This window comes from Neovison vison, chromosome X (assembly GCF_020171115.1).
Source record: "Neovison vison isolate M4711 chromosome X, ASM_NN_V1, whole genome shotgun sequence".
NCBI classification, from domain to species: domain Eukaryota; kingdom Metazoa; phylum Chordata; class Mammalia; order Carnivora; family Mustelidae; genus Neogale; species Neogale vison.
This window is the reverse complement of record NC_058105.1, coordinates 111,873,131-111,891,311: the sequence shown is the minus strand read 5'-3', so window position 1 is coordinate 111,891,311 and position 18,181 is coordinate 111,873,131. Positions and strand designations below refer to the sequence as shown.

General features: G+C 44.4%; 2 protein-coding genes across 2 annotated transcripts in view; both read left to right on the top strand.

The window, feature by feature from the left end:
- Positions 1-3,609, top strand: part of LOC122896701 (transcription factor SPT20 homolog) — a 91,352-nt gene extending 87,743 nt beyond the window's left edge. Inside the window, exon 5 of the mRNA XM_044234756.1 lies at positions 3,148-3,609. Coding sequence (XP_044090691.1) covers positions 3,148-3,609 — 462 coding nt within the window. The remainder of the gene's footprint in view (positions 1-3,147) is intronic.
- Positions 3,509-18,181, top strand: part of PDK3 (pyruvate dehydrogenase kinase 3) — a 77,360-nt gene continuing 62,687 nt past the window's right edge. The window contains exon 1 of the mRNA XM_044235888.1: positions 3,509-3,750. Within this exon, the coding sequence (XP_044091823.1) occupies positions 3,645-3,750 (106 nt within the window). The 5' untranslated portion in view covers positions 3,509-3,644. The remainder of the gene's footprint in view (positions 3,751-18,181) is intronic.

The following is an 18,181-nucleotide window of genomic DNA, read 5'->3' as shown; positions in this document are numbered from 1 at the left end:
TAAGTTAAAATAAGTTCTGGGGATATAATGTACAACATGATGACCGTAGGTAATACTGTATGGTATAATTGGCTTTATTTTATTCAACAGTTTCAGATTTACAGCAAAATTGAGAAGATAGTACACAATGTTCCCATATGCCCTATGCTCCATTTCCCCTACTATTAATATCTTGCCTTATATGATAGATTCATTAAATTTGTGAATATTGATAATATTATTATTAAACACATTTGGTCCAAAGTTTATCTTTTATTAAGAATTCTTTAGTTTTGGGGTGCCTTGGTGGTTCAGTCGGTTAAGTTGGCTGCCTTTGGTTCAGGTCATGAATCTGGGGTCCCAGGATTGAACCCCACATCGGGCTCCTGCTCAGCGGGAAGCCTGCTTCTCCCTCTCCCTCTCCCTCTGCCTCTGCATGCCGCTCCCCCTGCTTGTACTCTCCCTGTGTGTCACATAAATAAAATCTTAAAAAAAAAAAGAATTCTGTAGTTTTTATTTAGTGTCCTTTTATCTGTTCCAGAATCCCATCCAGGATAGCACGTAGTCATGCCTCCTTAGGCTCCTCTTAATAGTCATGGTTTCTCAGATGTTCCTTGTTTTTTTTTTTTTTAAAGATTTTATTTATTTATCCGACAGAGAGAGATATCACAAGTAGGCAGAGAGAGTGGAGAAAGCAGTCTCCCTGCTGAGCAGAGAGCCCGGTGCGGGGCTCGATCCCAGAACCCTGGGATCACAACCTGAGCCGAAGGCAGTGGCTCAACCCACTGAGCCACCCAGGTGCCCCAGATGTTCCTTGTTTTTAATGACCTTGATAGTTTGAGGAATACTGATCAGGTACTTGTAAGAGTGAAGTTGTTTTATAACCTAATCTTTGAAGTGAGATCTTACTACTTCTGGTCATCCTCTGTTGGAAGTGAGGACTAAATCAAGCCCACACTCAAAGGAAGAAGAATTAAACTCCATCTCTTGGAGGAAGGAATATCAAAGAATTTGTGGCCAGGTCTTTAAAACCCTCAAAGCTTGTTAAACCACAGATGGCTAGGACCCACCCCCGCAGGTTTTCATTCGGTAGGTCTGGGGTGGAATCCAGGAGTTTGTATTTCTAGCAAGTTCCCAGAGGATGTTCCTGCTGGTGGTCCAGGGATCTTGCTTTGAGAGTCACTGGGAGCGGGCCTGGGGAAACTTTGGTGTGTGCAAGGAATTGAAAAAAGTTCATCAAGATCTATTTCTTTCAAGATCCTTCTCTTATAGCTATAAGCAGTACTGAAATCAACTCACTGGTTTAACTCTGGATTTTCCCAGTTTGCATGAGACTATTAGTTTAAAAATGTGTATTGCTGTATGAAAGAGGTAGAACAATATTTTAAGTTTATATTAGATGGGATTGATTTCATTTGATTTTCACAGATGCCAGGGAGAGTGAGCGGGTATCTCCATCTGACATAAGAAGTAACTGGGACAGAGAAAGGCTAAGTGACTTGTCTAAGGCCACACAGCCAGTTAATGATAGGACAGAGCTTAGGACTGGGCCTTTTGAGCCCTGGACCAGTGCAATTTATATCACAACAGACTCTCTCGTATTGTGTCCCACTTCTAGGACTTTGCCACCTTTTGGAGAAGCATCAGTAGAACTAATCACATGACAGGTGAAGTGATCAAATCAATAGAATACACAGATTGTGTTCACTGGCAGAGAAAGGCATGAAACAAGTCATGTCCTGGCTCAGACAGACCAGCAGCTTAGGTTGGGGGAACCTTCCTTTTTCCTGACTACCACCACTGTCACCAAGTACACTCTAACGTCCGAGTCGCACCTGCAAAAGTCACTGGAAGAATCACAGGCTACAGGTCTTCTTTTTGTCTGCCCATCTGCACTAATAGGATTGCTTAGCTCTGCTGGCAAAATACCCAGCTAAAGAGGTTGTCAGTACATCTCTTTTAGGTTTTGGTTTTTGAATGGAGAGGACGTGGTAATGTACATATCATACCACCACCACGATGACCAAGATGTATTTGAAAATCTAGAAGTGTAGGCACACCACTGGATGCATTTGAGTGTATGTATTACTTTTCTTTAAATTCAGAATAAAGATACAACTCGTAAGCAAAGAATTGGGTGCACAAATACCCAGTGAAAGCACAAAAGTTCAATAGCTACACACTGATAATTTTATTCAGTGAGAAAACCAGCCTAATCCGATCACAAGAGTGGTCTCCAGTTACATTTTTACCTTTCCTTAGAGAACATTCCACTTTTCCTTTTACTTGATGTTTATATGTTGCCAAAAATAAAGCAAGTTTTTGTAAAAATGGTGGAAGTCAGCAGTACTTCATCCACCCCCATTAGGAAATCATGATTTCATATACCGAGCCCTGAGTTCAAGGTCACTGGTATGCAGAGAAAAAATACTCAACACCTAGTGCAAGCATAGACTCCTATCCAAATGTTGTGGTGCTGGAGATTGGTGAAGCATTGAAGAGTCAGGGAGCTGTCCTGTGGTGGTGGTGGTGGTGGTGAGTGAGGGGGTATGAAAGATAATGCCAATGACCTTAATTTGATCCTTTCCGATGGTAGTGGTGGTATGAAACAGCCAGTTGGTGTGAGAGGGAGTATGGGGGTGGGGGGCCCGAAACCCAGTGTCAGTGATGTTAAAATTGATACTGTCCAACGGTGGTTGTGGTGGCATGAAACAGAGGCAATGACTTAATCTTGTCCAAAGATGGTGGCTTCAGGTGGGAAGATGGTGGGGGAGGGTTGTTGGGAACGAGGCTGCGAAACAGAGTGAGTGACCTAACATTCCTGCCCAAAGGTATTCAAAAGGGTGAGGGTTTAAGGCGGGGGGAGGTGGAGGTGGGGCTGGGGGTGGAGGCGGTACCGTGGGCCACGTAACAGAGTCAACAGTGACGTGACAATTAAGCCTGTTCAGCGGGTGGGAGGCAGGTGTGAAACATAACCACATTGAATTCTGCCCAAGGTGGTCGTGTGGTGGCACGCATGAAACGGCCACTATAGTTAAGTGGTAAAAGGGACGTGAAAACCAAAGTATCAAGATGTAATAAGATCCTGAAGGGCGGTAGCCAGCCCATCCAGGGAAGGCCTCCCGGAAGAGGTGCCTCCCGTTGAGCGGCGCCTTAAACAAGGCGCAGGGCTGGATTCCGGGCGTGCACTTCGGACCTCCTCGTGGTCCGACGGCACCTTCGCTACGGTTGGGCCAAGAAGGACTTAGCCGGGGGGAGCGCTACGCAGGGCTGCTGCAGTTGCCGGGAGGGGCTCAGGCCCAGGAGCAGCGGAGGGAGGCGCCAGCATCTGCGCGAACTCAAGCAAAAGAAAGCGAGGGCGGCGGCGGCGAATCAGCGGCCGGCGCGTGCGGCCGCGCGCCCCCCGTATTCCCCGCGCCCTCCGTGCGCCGCGTACGTGCGGCGACCGGCTCCGCCCCTGTAGGCGGGGCCTGGGGAAGCCGCGGGCGGCCGGCCGCGGCCCGGGAGCTGCTGCTGCTGTTGCGGCGGCTGCACCCGCGGCGCCAAGGCCGAGGGGGAGGCCGGGGTGCGAGCTCGGCTGACGTGCGGGATCCGTGTGGCTCGGCTGCAACGGCTCGTGCGGCTGCCTGAACGTCTCGGCTGGTGTGTGCGCAGCCTCGGCGAGGATGCGGCTTTTCCGGTGGCTGCTGAAGCAGCCGGTGCCTAAGCAGATCGAACGCTACTCGCGTTTCTCGCCATCGCCACTCTCCATCAAGCAGTTCCTAGACTTCGGTGAGTGCGGGGCCGTGGGCCCCCGCGGTCGGTACGGTCTCCACAGCCCCGGGACGCGGGGCCGCTGCCTTCCGGGGCCGCCGCCGCCGCGGGTCTCCGTAGCTCGGGGCAAAGTCCGTGGGAACCGCAGGCGGGGCTCCAGGATGCCCGGGGACTCTCCCGGGGACTCGAATTTCGGGGAGCGGAGGGGGCAGGGCCTGGCACCCGCACACCGGCCAGGGCTTTACCTGGAAACACGGAAACCGCGTCGGAGGACCCTCATCCGGGCGGCACGCCCCAGACCTGCTTCGGTAGCTTCAAATCTTCTTGACACAGACCTCACCGTCCTTAAAACTTAGTAGCGGAATGTGAGTGTAGCTTTTTAATGTTTTTATTTGTAGATTCTTTTGTTGTTGTTGTTGTGTTTAGAAACACCTTAAGGTCGAATAAACTACGCAGTGGCATTTTGTTCTTTTTTTGCCCTAAGGTGCTCCCGTGTGCCTGGAGCGGAAGGACTCGAACTGTTGTCCTTTTCGTGTAATGTTAAAGCAGTTAGAGGCCTGGACTACAAACGCCTTAGATGCTGGGGAGGAAAGAACGCGTGGGTTCCTAGCGTCAGAGCAGGGTCTCATACACCCCCGGTCTCGGGGCCAACACCTTTAGTCTCGCCTCCCCTTTTGTGTCCCACCACCTTCTCCCCGGTCCAGTGGGCTGATGGGCAGCTGACCCGGATTGAGGTGGGAGCGCGGAAGACCCGGCCCTCCCCTTCCCGGAGAGGCCTAGCTGACATGGAAATAGATCCCACCACCTTCTGCTCACGGGATCCTGTTTCCCCAGAGCGGCGCCTTTTCAGCCACCGAGCGAATACTTAGAGTTGCTGAAGGCGAGGGAGATGGTTGTGAACCACCTGACAGTGAAAGCCAAGTGCGCACCCAGGTATCCCACTGGAGTTGAGCATCCTTGAATGGAGCAGCAGAGATGTTCTAAGCTCCCAAGGGAACATAATGGGAGTCCCTTCCTGTAATGAATTTTATGTAAATGTAAAGGGACGGTATCCGCTGGGAATAAAAACTAAAAGTTCAGAGGAGGTAGGACACTCCAGGAAGATCAGAGATGCAAAACGTGATGTTGTCTATACAGATGAAGTGGGGATAGGAAGAGAGGACTAGGTTACAGTGGAGACCAAATTAAATTTTAAGAACCCGCTTTGCTGGGGAGTGATGAGGAGAGTCAGAATTCAATGAGATATTGATCTTTGCATCTGAAACTGCACTCCTGGAAGCTTTTCAGTAGTTAACCATCTCTGGTCGCTTTTGACATTTTATTTTATTTTTATTTTTTTTAAGATTTTATTTATTTATTAGACAGAGTCACATGTTGGGCCGGATGCTGGGCTCGGGGCTTGATCCCAGGACCCTGGGATCATGACCTGAGCCGAAGGCAGAGGCCTTAACCCACTGAGCCACCCAGGTGCCCCCACTTTTGACATTTTAGAGGTTTGAAGCAGCTCCTGACTTCAGGGTTTAGAAAGAAAATGTCACCGTTGCTGTAAATAGCATGTTTTCCATCTCCAATTTATGGTTTAGAGAAGACTCTGAAGGTATCAGCTTCATGACCTAGCCAAGTTAGGTTAATTCACAGTAAAAGGAGCAAAAGGAATCCAGAAATTCCTAATTTCTTCCACCCTCAAAACTGACATGATAGCTCTGCTAGCTTGGCGAAATTTCAGTTGATTTAGGTCTACAGCAAGCTAGTATCTACCCATGTTAATAGGTGTCTTGGCAAGAATGTTACTTGAGTAGGAAAACCACAGTGGGAGATAGTGTTATCATGGAAAACCCATGGGACCACTATCTGGAAATAAGTGTTCTAATTTTTGCTCTGCCACTAACTCAAGAGTGTGGCCTTGGCTGAGTGAACTTCACTGGGGTTCATTTTCCTCATTAAAAACAGCGTGTGGGTTGTATCAGGTAATCTCTAAAACATGACTCCTGAACTGTGTGATTGTAGTTTCAAAGGAAAAGGGATGAACTTCTGAAAAAAAAATTACCAAATCTCCTGATAGGTATTTCCCATAAAAGGCTTCTGACCTATTTTGGGAGAGGTGGAGGGATATACTAATCTAGGATAATGGAAGAAGCCTAATAATTGAAGTTTTTTCCCTTATAAGGAAGCACAGAGAAGAGCTATATATAACTGTAGTGGAATTTGCTAGAAACTACAAGCCTAGTTTGTAATATCCAGAGACAGGTGGTGGGCAGCCTGTGTTTAATGACAACAACTAGAAGAAGAGTGTTGTCACACATCTTGACTTCTACCTTTCTTTTAGTTCTTCTAGCTCTTGATAGCTCTTTTGTGGAAGACAGTGTAGGAGTTTGAGAATTTAGAATGGATGTGGGGATATTTTTAAGGTGAGACAACAACCTTCATGGTTGTTGAAAATGGCAGATGAAGGCTACCTCAAATGCTTAAAGGACCAGCTGGGGAGCGGCAGATGACCACGTGAAGCCAGCCAGGTGTGGACCGTGGCAGACTGCAGAAGGTATGTGCTGGCTCAGAAGGGGCAGGTGAGCTGCATCAATTCAGTATATTTGAAAAGACCTGAGGCTCAAACAAAGTGGACATGTGGACCATATTGACCTCTATCGAGGCTGCCACTTGGTGACCTTTCAGATTTTCTCCCTCACTGTCTTACAAACAGGACATAAATTTTTGACTGACCATATTTTTGGACAGGGACCAAAGAAAGCATGTACGTGGAATTCGTTGTCTCAGCATTCTTTATAAGAATGTTAACAAATAAATTGTAGTTTCTATGGCCACTGAAATAGCTTTATTATACTAATCTATCCAACACTAGTAAAATAAGAAGATTATCTTCCTGTTTAAGTGAGGATGAAAACTGGTGGTTACTTCAGAAGCAGTGATTTTATTTTAAAGAAGGGTTTCTCATTCTCAACACTCTTGACATTTGGGGACAGGTCATGGTTGGAGGTGTATCCTGAGCACCGTTGGAGGTTTACTAAGGAAGCATCACTGGCCTCTACCCACTAGATGCCAGTACCTACGAGACGGCACCAGCTGGGACAACCCAGTTCCCCAGACAGCCCCATGTCCTCTGGGGGGGGGTGGGCAAACCCAGGCTTTGTGGAAGACCACTGCTGTAAAGCATTTAGATCCGTGGTTTTCATGCCTGGGTCCCATCCCCCAAACTTATGTAGATGGTCTGGGGGTGGGGTGCAGGTCTGGGGGTGGGGTGCAGGGCACTGGTATTTTTAGAAGATTCCCAGGTTGTTCTTAAGCATAACCAGCATTGAAAACCACTAATTAGATGATCTTCTGCTCTAGAGTACTGTTGCCCTTTCCTATGTTTGCCATATTTTACTGTGCCCTTTAAAATAATAAGAGTTTCTTGAACTCGATCTTTGCTTGAAGTAAGGCCTTCCACCCAGTTAGCAGTTGTAGCAGGAGTAGCAAGTGAATCTTACTGGATTAGGAGTTCATTCTAAAGGGTGTTTTTTTTTTATGAGATTTTCTTTTTGGTTTGAGATGGGAGTTACATGGTTTCAAATTCCAAAAGTGCCAAAGGACATAGAAATGTCACCTTCCTACTTTTGTCCACTAGCCTCCCCATTTTTTTTGTATAAATGGCAGCTTGTTATAGTTCTGTCCATACCTTGCTTTTTAAAATTTATACCTTAGGGAGATTTCTATATCTTTATCTACAGTACTTCCTTTTCCTTGTTTAGGGCTTCTGAGAGTTTGTTTATATGACTGTTCTATAACTCATCAGCCAACTCCCTCTTTATGGCTAGTTGGTTGTTTCTCATCTTCGCCGTGGCAAGCAGTGTTAGCATGAATTGTCCCATACGTGCCTCATTCTGTGTCTGTATGACTGTATATACAGGACATATTCCTGAACGTGGGAGGAACCTCGGAGGTGTGTACATTTGAAACTTTCATAAACATTGTCAGATTGCTTTCCCCAGAGGCTGCCTGTTTATCCTCTCCCTAGTGCCTGTTTTCCTGTGCTCTTACCAAATTGTCGGCAAACTTCTCATAAGTAAAAAGTGTTACCTAGTTAGAATTTTTTCTCCTTGAGTAAATGATTTTCTATTTTGGTTTTTTATTATGGAAACTTTTGACCCTTAAAGAACTAGCAAGAAATCAGGTGTTGAACGCTTGGGTTCATTGTCTGAATATCCACATGCTGTTTGTCTTTAGATCTTGTGCGTATGTGCGGTCTCTCAGATTTTCTTGTCAGGTGCCATTGCTTGTTTCAGAAGACTTCTTTTTTTCTATATTACCACCAGTTTATCTTTCAAATACTCTTCTTTAGAGGTTTGGTAGTGGGGTGCCTGGGTGGCTCAGTTGGTTGACAGTCAGATTCTTGCTTTTGGCTCAAGTCACAGTCCCTGGGTCCTGAGATCGATTCCCACCTCAGGCTGTGGCCCTGGGCATGGAACCTGCTTAAGATTTTCTCCCTCCCTCTCCTCCCCCTTACAAGTTATAAATAAATAAATAAATAATAAAGTCTTTACCAAAAAAGAGTTGGTAGACTCCCCCTGTACCTTTGAAACCTAGTGTGTTTGGGGACTGTTGCTGTTTGACAACTTTCTGTATTCTGTGGTATTGAGCTGTATACATTTTCTGTTTCTTCTGGAGTATATTTTGTTGTATTTCTTTAGAAAATTATTCTAGTCATTGAGGTTTTAAGTCAGCTTGCAGACCTGAGATAGTAATCTCTTCATTTTCTCTGTGGCTTTTCCTCTTTTTTGTATTTGTTCTCTCCTCCCCTTTCTTGATTAGATTATATGACAGTTTATGATTGGATTCCTTTATTCGCTTTATGAGTTTTGTTTTCTAGTTCATCAGTGTCCACTTTGACTTTGTTAATTCCTTCTGACCTCCTCAATCTCCTCACGTTTGTTATTCTTTTCTGTTATTCTTTTCCTTCTGAGTTGGACACTTGGTTTCTTTTCTCTGTGCTCTTTGAGTCCGCAAGGCTACAGTTACCCCCTCACAGCTTTAGCCGCTGACCTGTCAGTGTCTGGTCCTCGCTCCTGCCAGCTCTCCTGCATCTTCAGACTTTATTTCTTCCGTGAACTAGGAGTTGTTGGAGTTTTTACATTTTCAGGGCAGGCACATCCTGCATTTTAATTTTTTTTATGTCCAGTTTTGTTGCATTGTGATCCCAGAATGTTTTCTGGATGACTTTCTCTTTAACTTGCAGATGTTTACTTTGTAGCCCAATATATGGTCATTTCCTGTGACTGTTCCTTGGGCAGCAAAAAGAAGATGATGTTTTCGTCTCAAGTTACAGAATTTGACAAGTTACGGTATTTCCTTCATACCTGTTGGCTGCTGAAACATTCTTAACTGTCATGTCCTCACTGTGAGATGCACCCTTTAGCAGTACAGAGTGCTGCCCTCTTGCTGGATTATTGCTTTTTAGCCTGGATTCAACCTTACTTGACATTGAGATTGACATCTTTATTTTCGTCTTGTTTAGATTTTCTGGTGGAACATTGCTGTTTTCTTTTGTGTTTTTTTCCCCTCAGTCTTTCTGAATTACTTTGCCTTAATTATCATCTTGAAATGTAGTGTAAAGTTGGGTTTTGCTTTGTGAATCAAACTTTCTCTTTTGTGTGGCTAAGTTTAACCAAATACACAATGTATTTGTTGATATGAAAGATCAGTTATCTATAGTGATAGACATCTATAATTTTCTCCTACTTTCTATTTTTTTTTAAAGATTTTTATTTATTTATTTGACAGAGAGAGCACAAGTAGGCATAGAGGCAGGGGGCCTGCTCCCCACCAAGCAGAGAGCCCAACAAGGGGCTCAATCTCAGGACTCCGAGATCAACCTGAGCTGAAGGCAAAGACTTAACCCACTGAGCCACCCAGGCGCCCCTCTCTTGCTTTCTGTTTTTAATGCCTTTATTTTTCTACTGTATTCCATATCTCATTTGCTTTGTTTCATTATAGTTTTTTAAAAACAATTAGGTTTGAATTTTTGGTTCCTGTGATTATCTTAGGCCTTCTCTGTCCAATAAGGTCACCACTAGCCGCTTAACCCTCTTTAGCCCTTGAAATGTGGCTAGTGTGACTGAAAAACTGAACTGATTTAGATTTAAGTTTAAAGCTGATACTTGATTCAATTGATTGGCAAACTTCTGTGTTTAGAGCAGTTTGGATATGTGACTCTCCCTTAACTGTAAATTTGATGAAATCTAATTATAGGTCAGTTACTTCTGAGAGAAATTTGGGTTTTGAATCGAGTTGTGCACAGTGGCTTTCAAGGACTTAATATGAGAAATCTATTTTTATATTGATTCTTTGTAGACATGATAATATTTTGGATATGTTAGATTCAATGAAATGTCAAAACTTTCACCTGTTTCTTCTTGAGTTAATGTGGCTGCTAGGCAGTTTCAAATTACATGTGTCCCACATTATTTTTCTATTGGACCGAGGCTTCAGATAGTATATAGAAATTCCTTACTAGGAGTAAGAGAAGTATCACATTTCCATGTTCAGAATAAACATTTACTTCATTTTTCAATATAACTTTTATGGTCTTTTCCTTGTGAACCTGTCACTCTCAGGATTTTTGTACTAATTTTTGTTCATTAAAGGGTAGTTCATGCTAATGGTGGCTCTTCATAAACTTTGTCTCAAGGGAGCTATATCCTGCCAGCGCAAACAGACAAGTAAAAAGCTCTGTCTTGAAATTTCTTAGTTTATTTCTTCTCAGATTATTTCTCTTTATCCTGCTCAAGTGTATGGGCTTCCTCAAATCCAAAACACAGGATTGTTTTGAAAGGAAATGAATACACAGGGAAGAAATCCTAAAGAAATGACAAGGACTTTACTCAGCTATTTGTTTTTGTGTGTCAAACTACCAACAATAGACCAGAGACAGAGACAATTATCAACCATGAATGGGTGAGCAAATAAAATTGTCATTGTTTGTGGTGTTAAAGGAAAAGAAATGGTAGCTCCTTGTTATATTTGCAAAAATCTGAGTTCTGTCTTTCCATTAAGTAGCTGTTGAATATAAACTTCTCTTGGTATAAGGGAAGGAGAACTTGGACTGTTGAGATGTAAATTAAAGTCAGAACCTGCTGAATCTTGAATGACTTGATAGGAAACGATTCGCATTTTCATTTGGAGCTGCTCTTTATCTTTCAGTCTCTGGCCACTTCTGATTCCTTCTCTCATCACTTTGATTCCCTTCCTGCACACTTCCCATTTGTTCTATTTCCCAGTTCCTTTGCTCTTGTCTTTTGCACAGCTGCACTGGTTTTAAAGGTGTTTGCGGCCGCCCTCCCTTTATTTTGTTTTATTCCAAATTGTCTCTTCCCAGAGGGCAGCGCTCGCCCCTGCTTTGGAACCTCTCCCAGCTTCTTCAGCTGTTTGCTGTCTGCAGAGTGGGCGCTCCGTGACGGGTGATTTCTGGCTCCCTGTAAAGGTCATTAAACGCTACACACCTTAGTTGTTATATAAGTTTAAATTTCCATAATGTCCGTGCATTTAAATATAGCATCTCCCAGATTAAACCACCGGAAGGCAGGTTGTCTGACAACTCTGCCCTTTTTTCACAGAAAAGATTCCTATCACCATCGCACTCCTTGTGAACCCAGGAGCCTTTAGCCATCAGAAGGAGTCCTGGGATCGAGTCCCGCATCGGGCTCCCAGCTCCACGGGGAGTCTGCTTCTCCCTCTGACCTTCTCCTCGCTCATGCTCTCTCTCACTGTCTCTCTCTCAAATAAATAAATAAAATCTTTAAAAAAAAAAAAAGAAGAAGGCAACAGTTTCCTTATTTTTACTGTTCTTGAGGTTTAAGGGCCCAGCCGCCTTCTATTTTCCTTTAGAAAGTATTTTAAGATAGAAATGCCCACTGAAAAGTTGACTTTGGTTTCAAATGACTGCTCTTCGAAAAGTCTTGGTTTTTAAGGTCATTTTTCTCCGTCAACCCTGATTACCGCTGGGGAGAAGAGTGATTCTGTTTCCAGAGGAGATGAAAAGATTTTTTTTTTTGAATTATCATGTTAGGAAAGAGGAAAAACAATTGCATTTTGTTCCCTAGTATGTTTACTTTGTACCTTAACAGATATTTACACGATACACCATTTCTCTAAGCAGGAGGGTTTTTCTGCTGGGAGGAGTCGGCAAGAATTAGACTAACCTGTTGGGAGACAGAAGCCTACTATTGAGAATTAAAGGGCCAGAGAGTGATTTCAGTTAGGGTAAAGATGTCTAACTTGACTTCATGCATCTTGATCAGTATTTAAGCTTAAAGTCAGAATTGGCCCTTTGGGGCCTTCATGATCAGATAGGGTTGGATTTCAACGTAATCTGGCTCATCAGGCTCAGGGTGCTTCAACTGTGGCTCTGGCTTGCCTATCTTGCAGTTTTGTGTGGGAGTCTGTCGTCTTTTTTTTTAAAGATTTAAAAAAAATTTTTTTTTTATTCATTTGATGGAAAGAGATCACAAGTAGGCAGAGAGGCAGGCAGAGAGAGAGAGGAGGAAGCAGGCTCCCTGCTGAGCAGAGAGCCCAATATGGGGCTCGATCCCAGAACCCTGGGATCATGACCTGAGCTGAAGGCAGAGGCTTTAACCCACTGAGCCACCCAGGCGCCCCGGGGAGTCTGTAGTCTTGAAGAGGGGGAGACTTGGCCACACTTGCTGACCTCCCGATGGGTGGTGTCCTCCCACCTGAGCTTAGGAAATTCGCTAGGCTCTTGGCACGATTTGAGAAACCTTGGATTTCTTACTGGATGGAATCAGAAAATATCACTGCTTTTGCTTTTCCTTTTCCTTTCTGTCACATGGGCATTTAAGCACTTGACTTCCATGATAAACTGAAGTCAGAGTTGGGCACATACTTTTGTTTTAGGAATACCATAGTGGAAGATAGGTAGTCCAAATCTATAGCCCGAGAGCCAGCCCCTGTTTTGTTCTGTTTGTTAATTGGTAGACTTTATTTTGAATAGTTATAGGTTCACCACAAAACTGAGCAGGAAGTACAGGGAGCTAGCTCCCACATACAGCCCCTGCCCACATACAGCCTTCCTTACCACCAGCATCGTGCACCAGTGTGTTAACAGTCCGTGAGCCAACACTGGCTCAGCATCATTACCCAGAGTCCATAGTTTACGTTAGGTATCCGCTCTGTGTTGCTTGCTCTGTGGGTTTTGGTGACACCTGTTTAGTAAAGAAACTTTTGTCGGAACATGCCTGTTTATTACATACTGTCTGTGGCTTGAATATCTGTTTCTCCCATTTGCTAGTGAGAGTGAATCTTGACTGTCTGGAGCATAGCTTGGAGTTAGGTAAGCCTTTTTCAGGTTATTGGTGGTTTCCCTATAGGGTATGTGCCCCTGAGTGGAATTACCATGTGGAGGGCAAAGTTCATGAAGTGTACTGGTTTCTCCACAGCCCTGCCACAGTGAGGTTTCATGATTTTGATTGTATAGTGGGTAACACAGAAGCTAAACATTTTCCCTTTTTTCCTGTGTCGGTTTATGCTATGCATTTTGTGTGTAAATTGTCGTTGACCATTTACTAACTAGAATCTGGAGTTTCAATCATTGGCATGAATTCCCTGTATCTCTTTGGCATAGTAACCTGTTGTGCTGTGCAAAATATTGTTTGCATCTGGGTCCCCTTTTTTGGTAAAGGAATTATCCAAGTATACAATTAAAGGCATTTGGAAAGAATATCACCATTAATTCTTCCATCCATTTTTTTTGTGGTAGCCTTGGAGTTTTTGTCCATTTATTTATGTATGTTCATGCTGAATGTTGGTTTCCTTCTTATTTAGAGCACAGTCCGAGTTTTTATGTACTCGGTCATTTACCGTGCTTTTATCATGGTCAGATTTAGCACCTGTAGCATTTTGCAGGTTGTTCCTAAACCCCTCTGGAATTCCTTGCCCTTTCTGATGGGACTCTCGTAGCTAACTCACTTTTGCTCTGTTCTGTTGTCTAGTTGCATAGCAACAGTTATTAAGACCTCAAATCTTTCTTTGTTGTTTCTGTTTTATCACATGCTAAGTTCACAGAGTAGTTTCTATTTGCGGATTCTAGTCAGTGAGACAACTTTAGTGATTTTCACTAAATATATGTTAACTTTTGCCTTGTAATTCGTCTTGAAATTTGGTGACAGTAGTTCCTTATTTACTACCATAAATTTTTAGAAATTCTAGCTGTTCTTGCCCACCTATTCTTGGTAAATGAGTGAACTTACAGGAAAGTGTGCTAAGGGCACTATGGGTGGCTTGCCTGGCGTTCATAGAAACTAACCCGGAAGCATTCAGCTAGCCCATTGCACGTCTGTGGGGGTGGGCCAGTCAGTTTACCTCCATACTTCCCCTGGGGACAGAGCTGGGTTTGGTGGAGACCCCGGTGGTATCCTTCATATCCCTCAAGGAGAAACCTAGTCCTGGTCAGTGTCTCATCTTCACAGAGATGATACTTTCCGCCATAACGAATGGCACAAAAATCACAGTAAACTATGACATTTACAAAGGTCTATATTTCTACTCCCTCTCATTGAATAGTTGGGGCTCTAACCAAATTGTAGATTATTTCCTGAAGCATCACGCAAGCTGTCGTGATTTTATTTTCATTCTGAGACTTGGTATGTGATTCCACTGGATCATTGGAGTTGTACCAGTCAAGCTTGCTTTCTTACTAGGGCATGGAGGTCAGTATGTAATAGTTTCACTGTTGGGAATAAATTACTAAGTAATTTTATAATTTCCTGGAGCAGAAAGTTAAATATTCCCCAGTGTCTCCTTGGCCAGAAAACAGTAGGGTCCTTTGAGATTGGTAACATACCTATCTTTTCCCAACAAATTGTTAGGTTTTCACAGACCAGAGCATACTCCAGGTTTTATCTGAACCTCTCCTTGGCTCTGTTCTAGTGAAGTACAATGTTTCCTTAAACTTGGTAGCAGAAATTCCATGTATAAATTTGGCTAATTCCTCTGCTTCCCATGTTAAATAGAAAGCAAATGGTAATCAGCATTGTGTTCTTCCTATACTGGTCAGGTAATGAGCTCAAGTGGGCACTTTCTTTCTGATAATCCCTTCAGCTACCTGATCACGGTGAGTGTCCCTATCTCTAGAAACGGCCTTTTGTATAGAGGAAGACCACTTCTTTGGTTAGCCTTTTTCCCAGATTCTCTGCCATGGCCTCTCAGGCCTACATTCTACTATTCCTGCTTCTGTAACCTCGGCTTGGCTTCAGTAGCTGTTCAAGGAGGAAATGAAAATGGACTCTTTGGAAACTGAAAAACAACGAGTAGATTCAACTAGCATTTTCGGAGTACTTACCAACACTGGTGTAAAATACAGTATCGTAGACTTCTCACACCAGTGTGTGTGTTACAAATGGGGAAACTGAGGTTCAGGGCAGGCAAGAAAAGTACCCACATGTACAGTAGAGCCAGGGACCCAGGACATGCTCATCTAACCACCCCTCTGTAGTGAGGAAGTAGCCAAGGATCGGGTGCAGTGTGGGAACAAAACACACCCCAGGGGAAGGAGCGCCAAGTGCCCTGTCGCCGTTTGTCAAGGGTCACGGCATCCTGAAGGGCAGCCGCTTCCTTCGTGAATGTGTTCAGCAGTCTTGATCTTTCCCATGTAGGATCATCTAGAAAAGGAGAAACAGGAGAGTTGGTAACGCCGAGAAGTCTCTTAAGACTTTGAGGACGTTCTTGGTCAGTTTCCTAAGAGGCTGAAACAAATCTCAAACATGAAAATAGAGATTAAAAATAGATGGGTAAATATCCCCTGTCGGAGCCTAAGGAGGTTTTTTGTTTGTTTTTGTTTTTTAAGATTTTATTTATTTGACAGATCACAAGTAGGCAGAGAGAGGCAGGCAGAGAGAGAGAGAGGCCGAAGCAGGCTCCCTGTGGAACAGAGAGTCCGAGGTGGGGCTCGATCCCAGGACCCTGGGGTCACGACCTGAGCCAAAGGCAGAGGCTTTAACCCACTGAGCCACCCAGGCGCCTCGCCTAAGGAGGTTTTGATTTGTTTTTGTTGGTTGGATTTTTTGTGAATCACATTAGTCAGTGGTCTTTAGTCCTGCTGCTGGTGAGAATAATCTAGAGTGGCATGTGGTGGTGGTGTGTGTGTGTGTGTCTGTATGCACATGTGTATGCGCACATGCGTGCACACTCACCGTGCACACACCATGCACACTCATGCACATACGCATGCCTAAAACTAGTGACACCTGCCCCCATTGAGGCCCATTAAATCAGTCTCTGGAGGCAGGGGCTGCTGCAGTGTTGGTACGCTGGAGGTACCCAGGTGATTGTCATGTGTTAAGAACGACTGCATTAGGTCCAGTAGACTCTACCTAAGCCTAAGGGCTGTGAACCAGGGAAGGGCGTGTGTGAGATGCTAAAGGTTGACCCTTAAGTAATTTAGGAGTCCATCAGGATTACTTATACACCTGGATTTGGGGTGAAGTGGAAATTGAGAAGCTTTGGGAAATTGTCAAGGCATAGTCACTACCTTTGGGAAACTTATGGATAAATGAGAAGCAGGGAGAAATACATAGATTTATATGTACTAGCCAAAATTTATGAACCCTGTGGCTTTGTGGCATGCTTTCCTGCTGTCTCTCCCTCTCCCTTGAAGGTTTGTGTAATAGGGGTGGTTTCTGGGAATGTGTGACGTTTACCCTCTTGTCCTGCATCCAAAGTGCCCTTGGAGGCTTTCTGGGTGGAGAACACAATTAGAAGAACATAGAGAAAAGTGTGTACTATTTTTCTTGATTTTTGGCTTCTTCCCTTGGCTGCCTACTTGTAGCAGTGCTCTCTCCTGACTTGTTCCAGAATTGACATTAGGCAAGGTTGGTGTAGGATAAATAACTATACAGAGATACAAACCAAAATCTAACCCTCTCACGTTCACCCAGTGGGAGCTTGAGCTTAGAGATCATCTCTCCAACCTCCCCGATTTTGTATGTGGCAAAGTCAAAGTCCCAGGCAAGGAAGAGCCTATCTGAATCACTGGCTGGTTGTTGACTTGACACCTTCGCCACCTTTTCCAGGGTAACCCAGAAATTATTCTCTCTAGGAGGCAAAGGGAACTTACATTTGTGTACCATTCCCTGCCAAGCACAACAGCAGCAGATGTGGCTGTAATTCTCCCCACATCCAGGTGCAGCAGAAACTTGCATTTCCTGGATGGAGATGCCGAAGCTTTGATAATTTAAATATCCTGCCTAAGCAAAGTTAGGGGCAAGACCACACTTAAAATTCAAGTAGATGGAGTTTTTCTTTCTTTCTTTCTTTTTCTTTAGAAAGGGAGGGGGAGCCGAAGGGGAAGAGGGACAGGGAGAAAGAGAAATCTCTAGCAGACTCCACACCTAGCATGGGGCTGGACATGGGGCTCGATCTCACAGCCTGAGATCACCACGTGAGCCAAAATCAAGAGTCAGGCACAGAACTGACTGGGCCACCCAGGTGCCCCTCAGGGGGATGGAGCTTAAAAGCCTGTGCTTTTTTCAGTTCAACATAGTATACCATTTCGTTTAACATAATATACCACTACCCCAGTGCACTTCGTTCCAGCGAGCATAGTCTCTGTTAGTAATGCGAAGGTTTTGTCTAAATTTGTTCTGCTAGACGATCCGGAAGTCGCGTACTCTACCGCTCCTCTAGTCTTACCAAACTCTCAGGCTGGTACCTGCTTCATTTACTTGCACTGAAACGGTTCTTATTCTGAGGGCCACCCTCCCCCCTTATTTACCCTGCTTATCGTCTCTGGGAATACGAGCAGCAGTCTGTGTGGACTTGTACTCCAATCTTAATTTCTGGTGCCCCCCCCACCCCACAGTAGCACATGCGGGCAAATCCCTCAATCCCGCTACATTGCAGTGTCTTTAGCTACAGAATAGAAACGAATAGTGTCTAATCCCAGGCTTGCCGTCCCGGTGAGATGGAGAACGTGTAGCACAGTGTGTGGCACATGGTCAGTGCTCGGTTGATGTTGGCTCTGCTTTTATTATGGGAAGTCAGTGACACAGCATTTCCTGGATGAAGTCAGCTTCCTGCTAAGAATAAAAGCTGCATAGGGAGCTCTTAACCTTGAATGTTAATTACCTTAAAGTTTGTTGGCTGAAGGTCCCAGCTCTAAAAACTGATCATTTTCCAAGAAACATAGCACTTTCAGTTCATTTGTGCTTTTGAGTACTCCTGGCTTCGGTCAGATCCTGTTCATTCGCTGTATTGGTCAGCTTAACATTTTGCTCTGGTTCACCTCGAAAATGAGTACACGGTGACCTTTACTTAAATGTTCCTGCTTCCGAGACAACAAGGCATCCTGTAACTTACAGTGCACTGTTAGGACTAGATCCTAAAGCCCCTTCTGGAATTGGGCTGATAGGAGTCTCTGTGCTGGCTTTGGCTACAGTTGTCACTC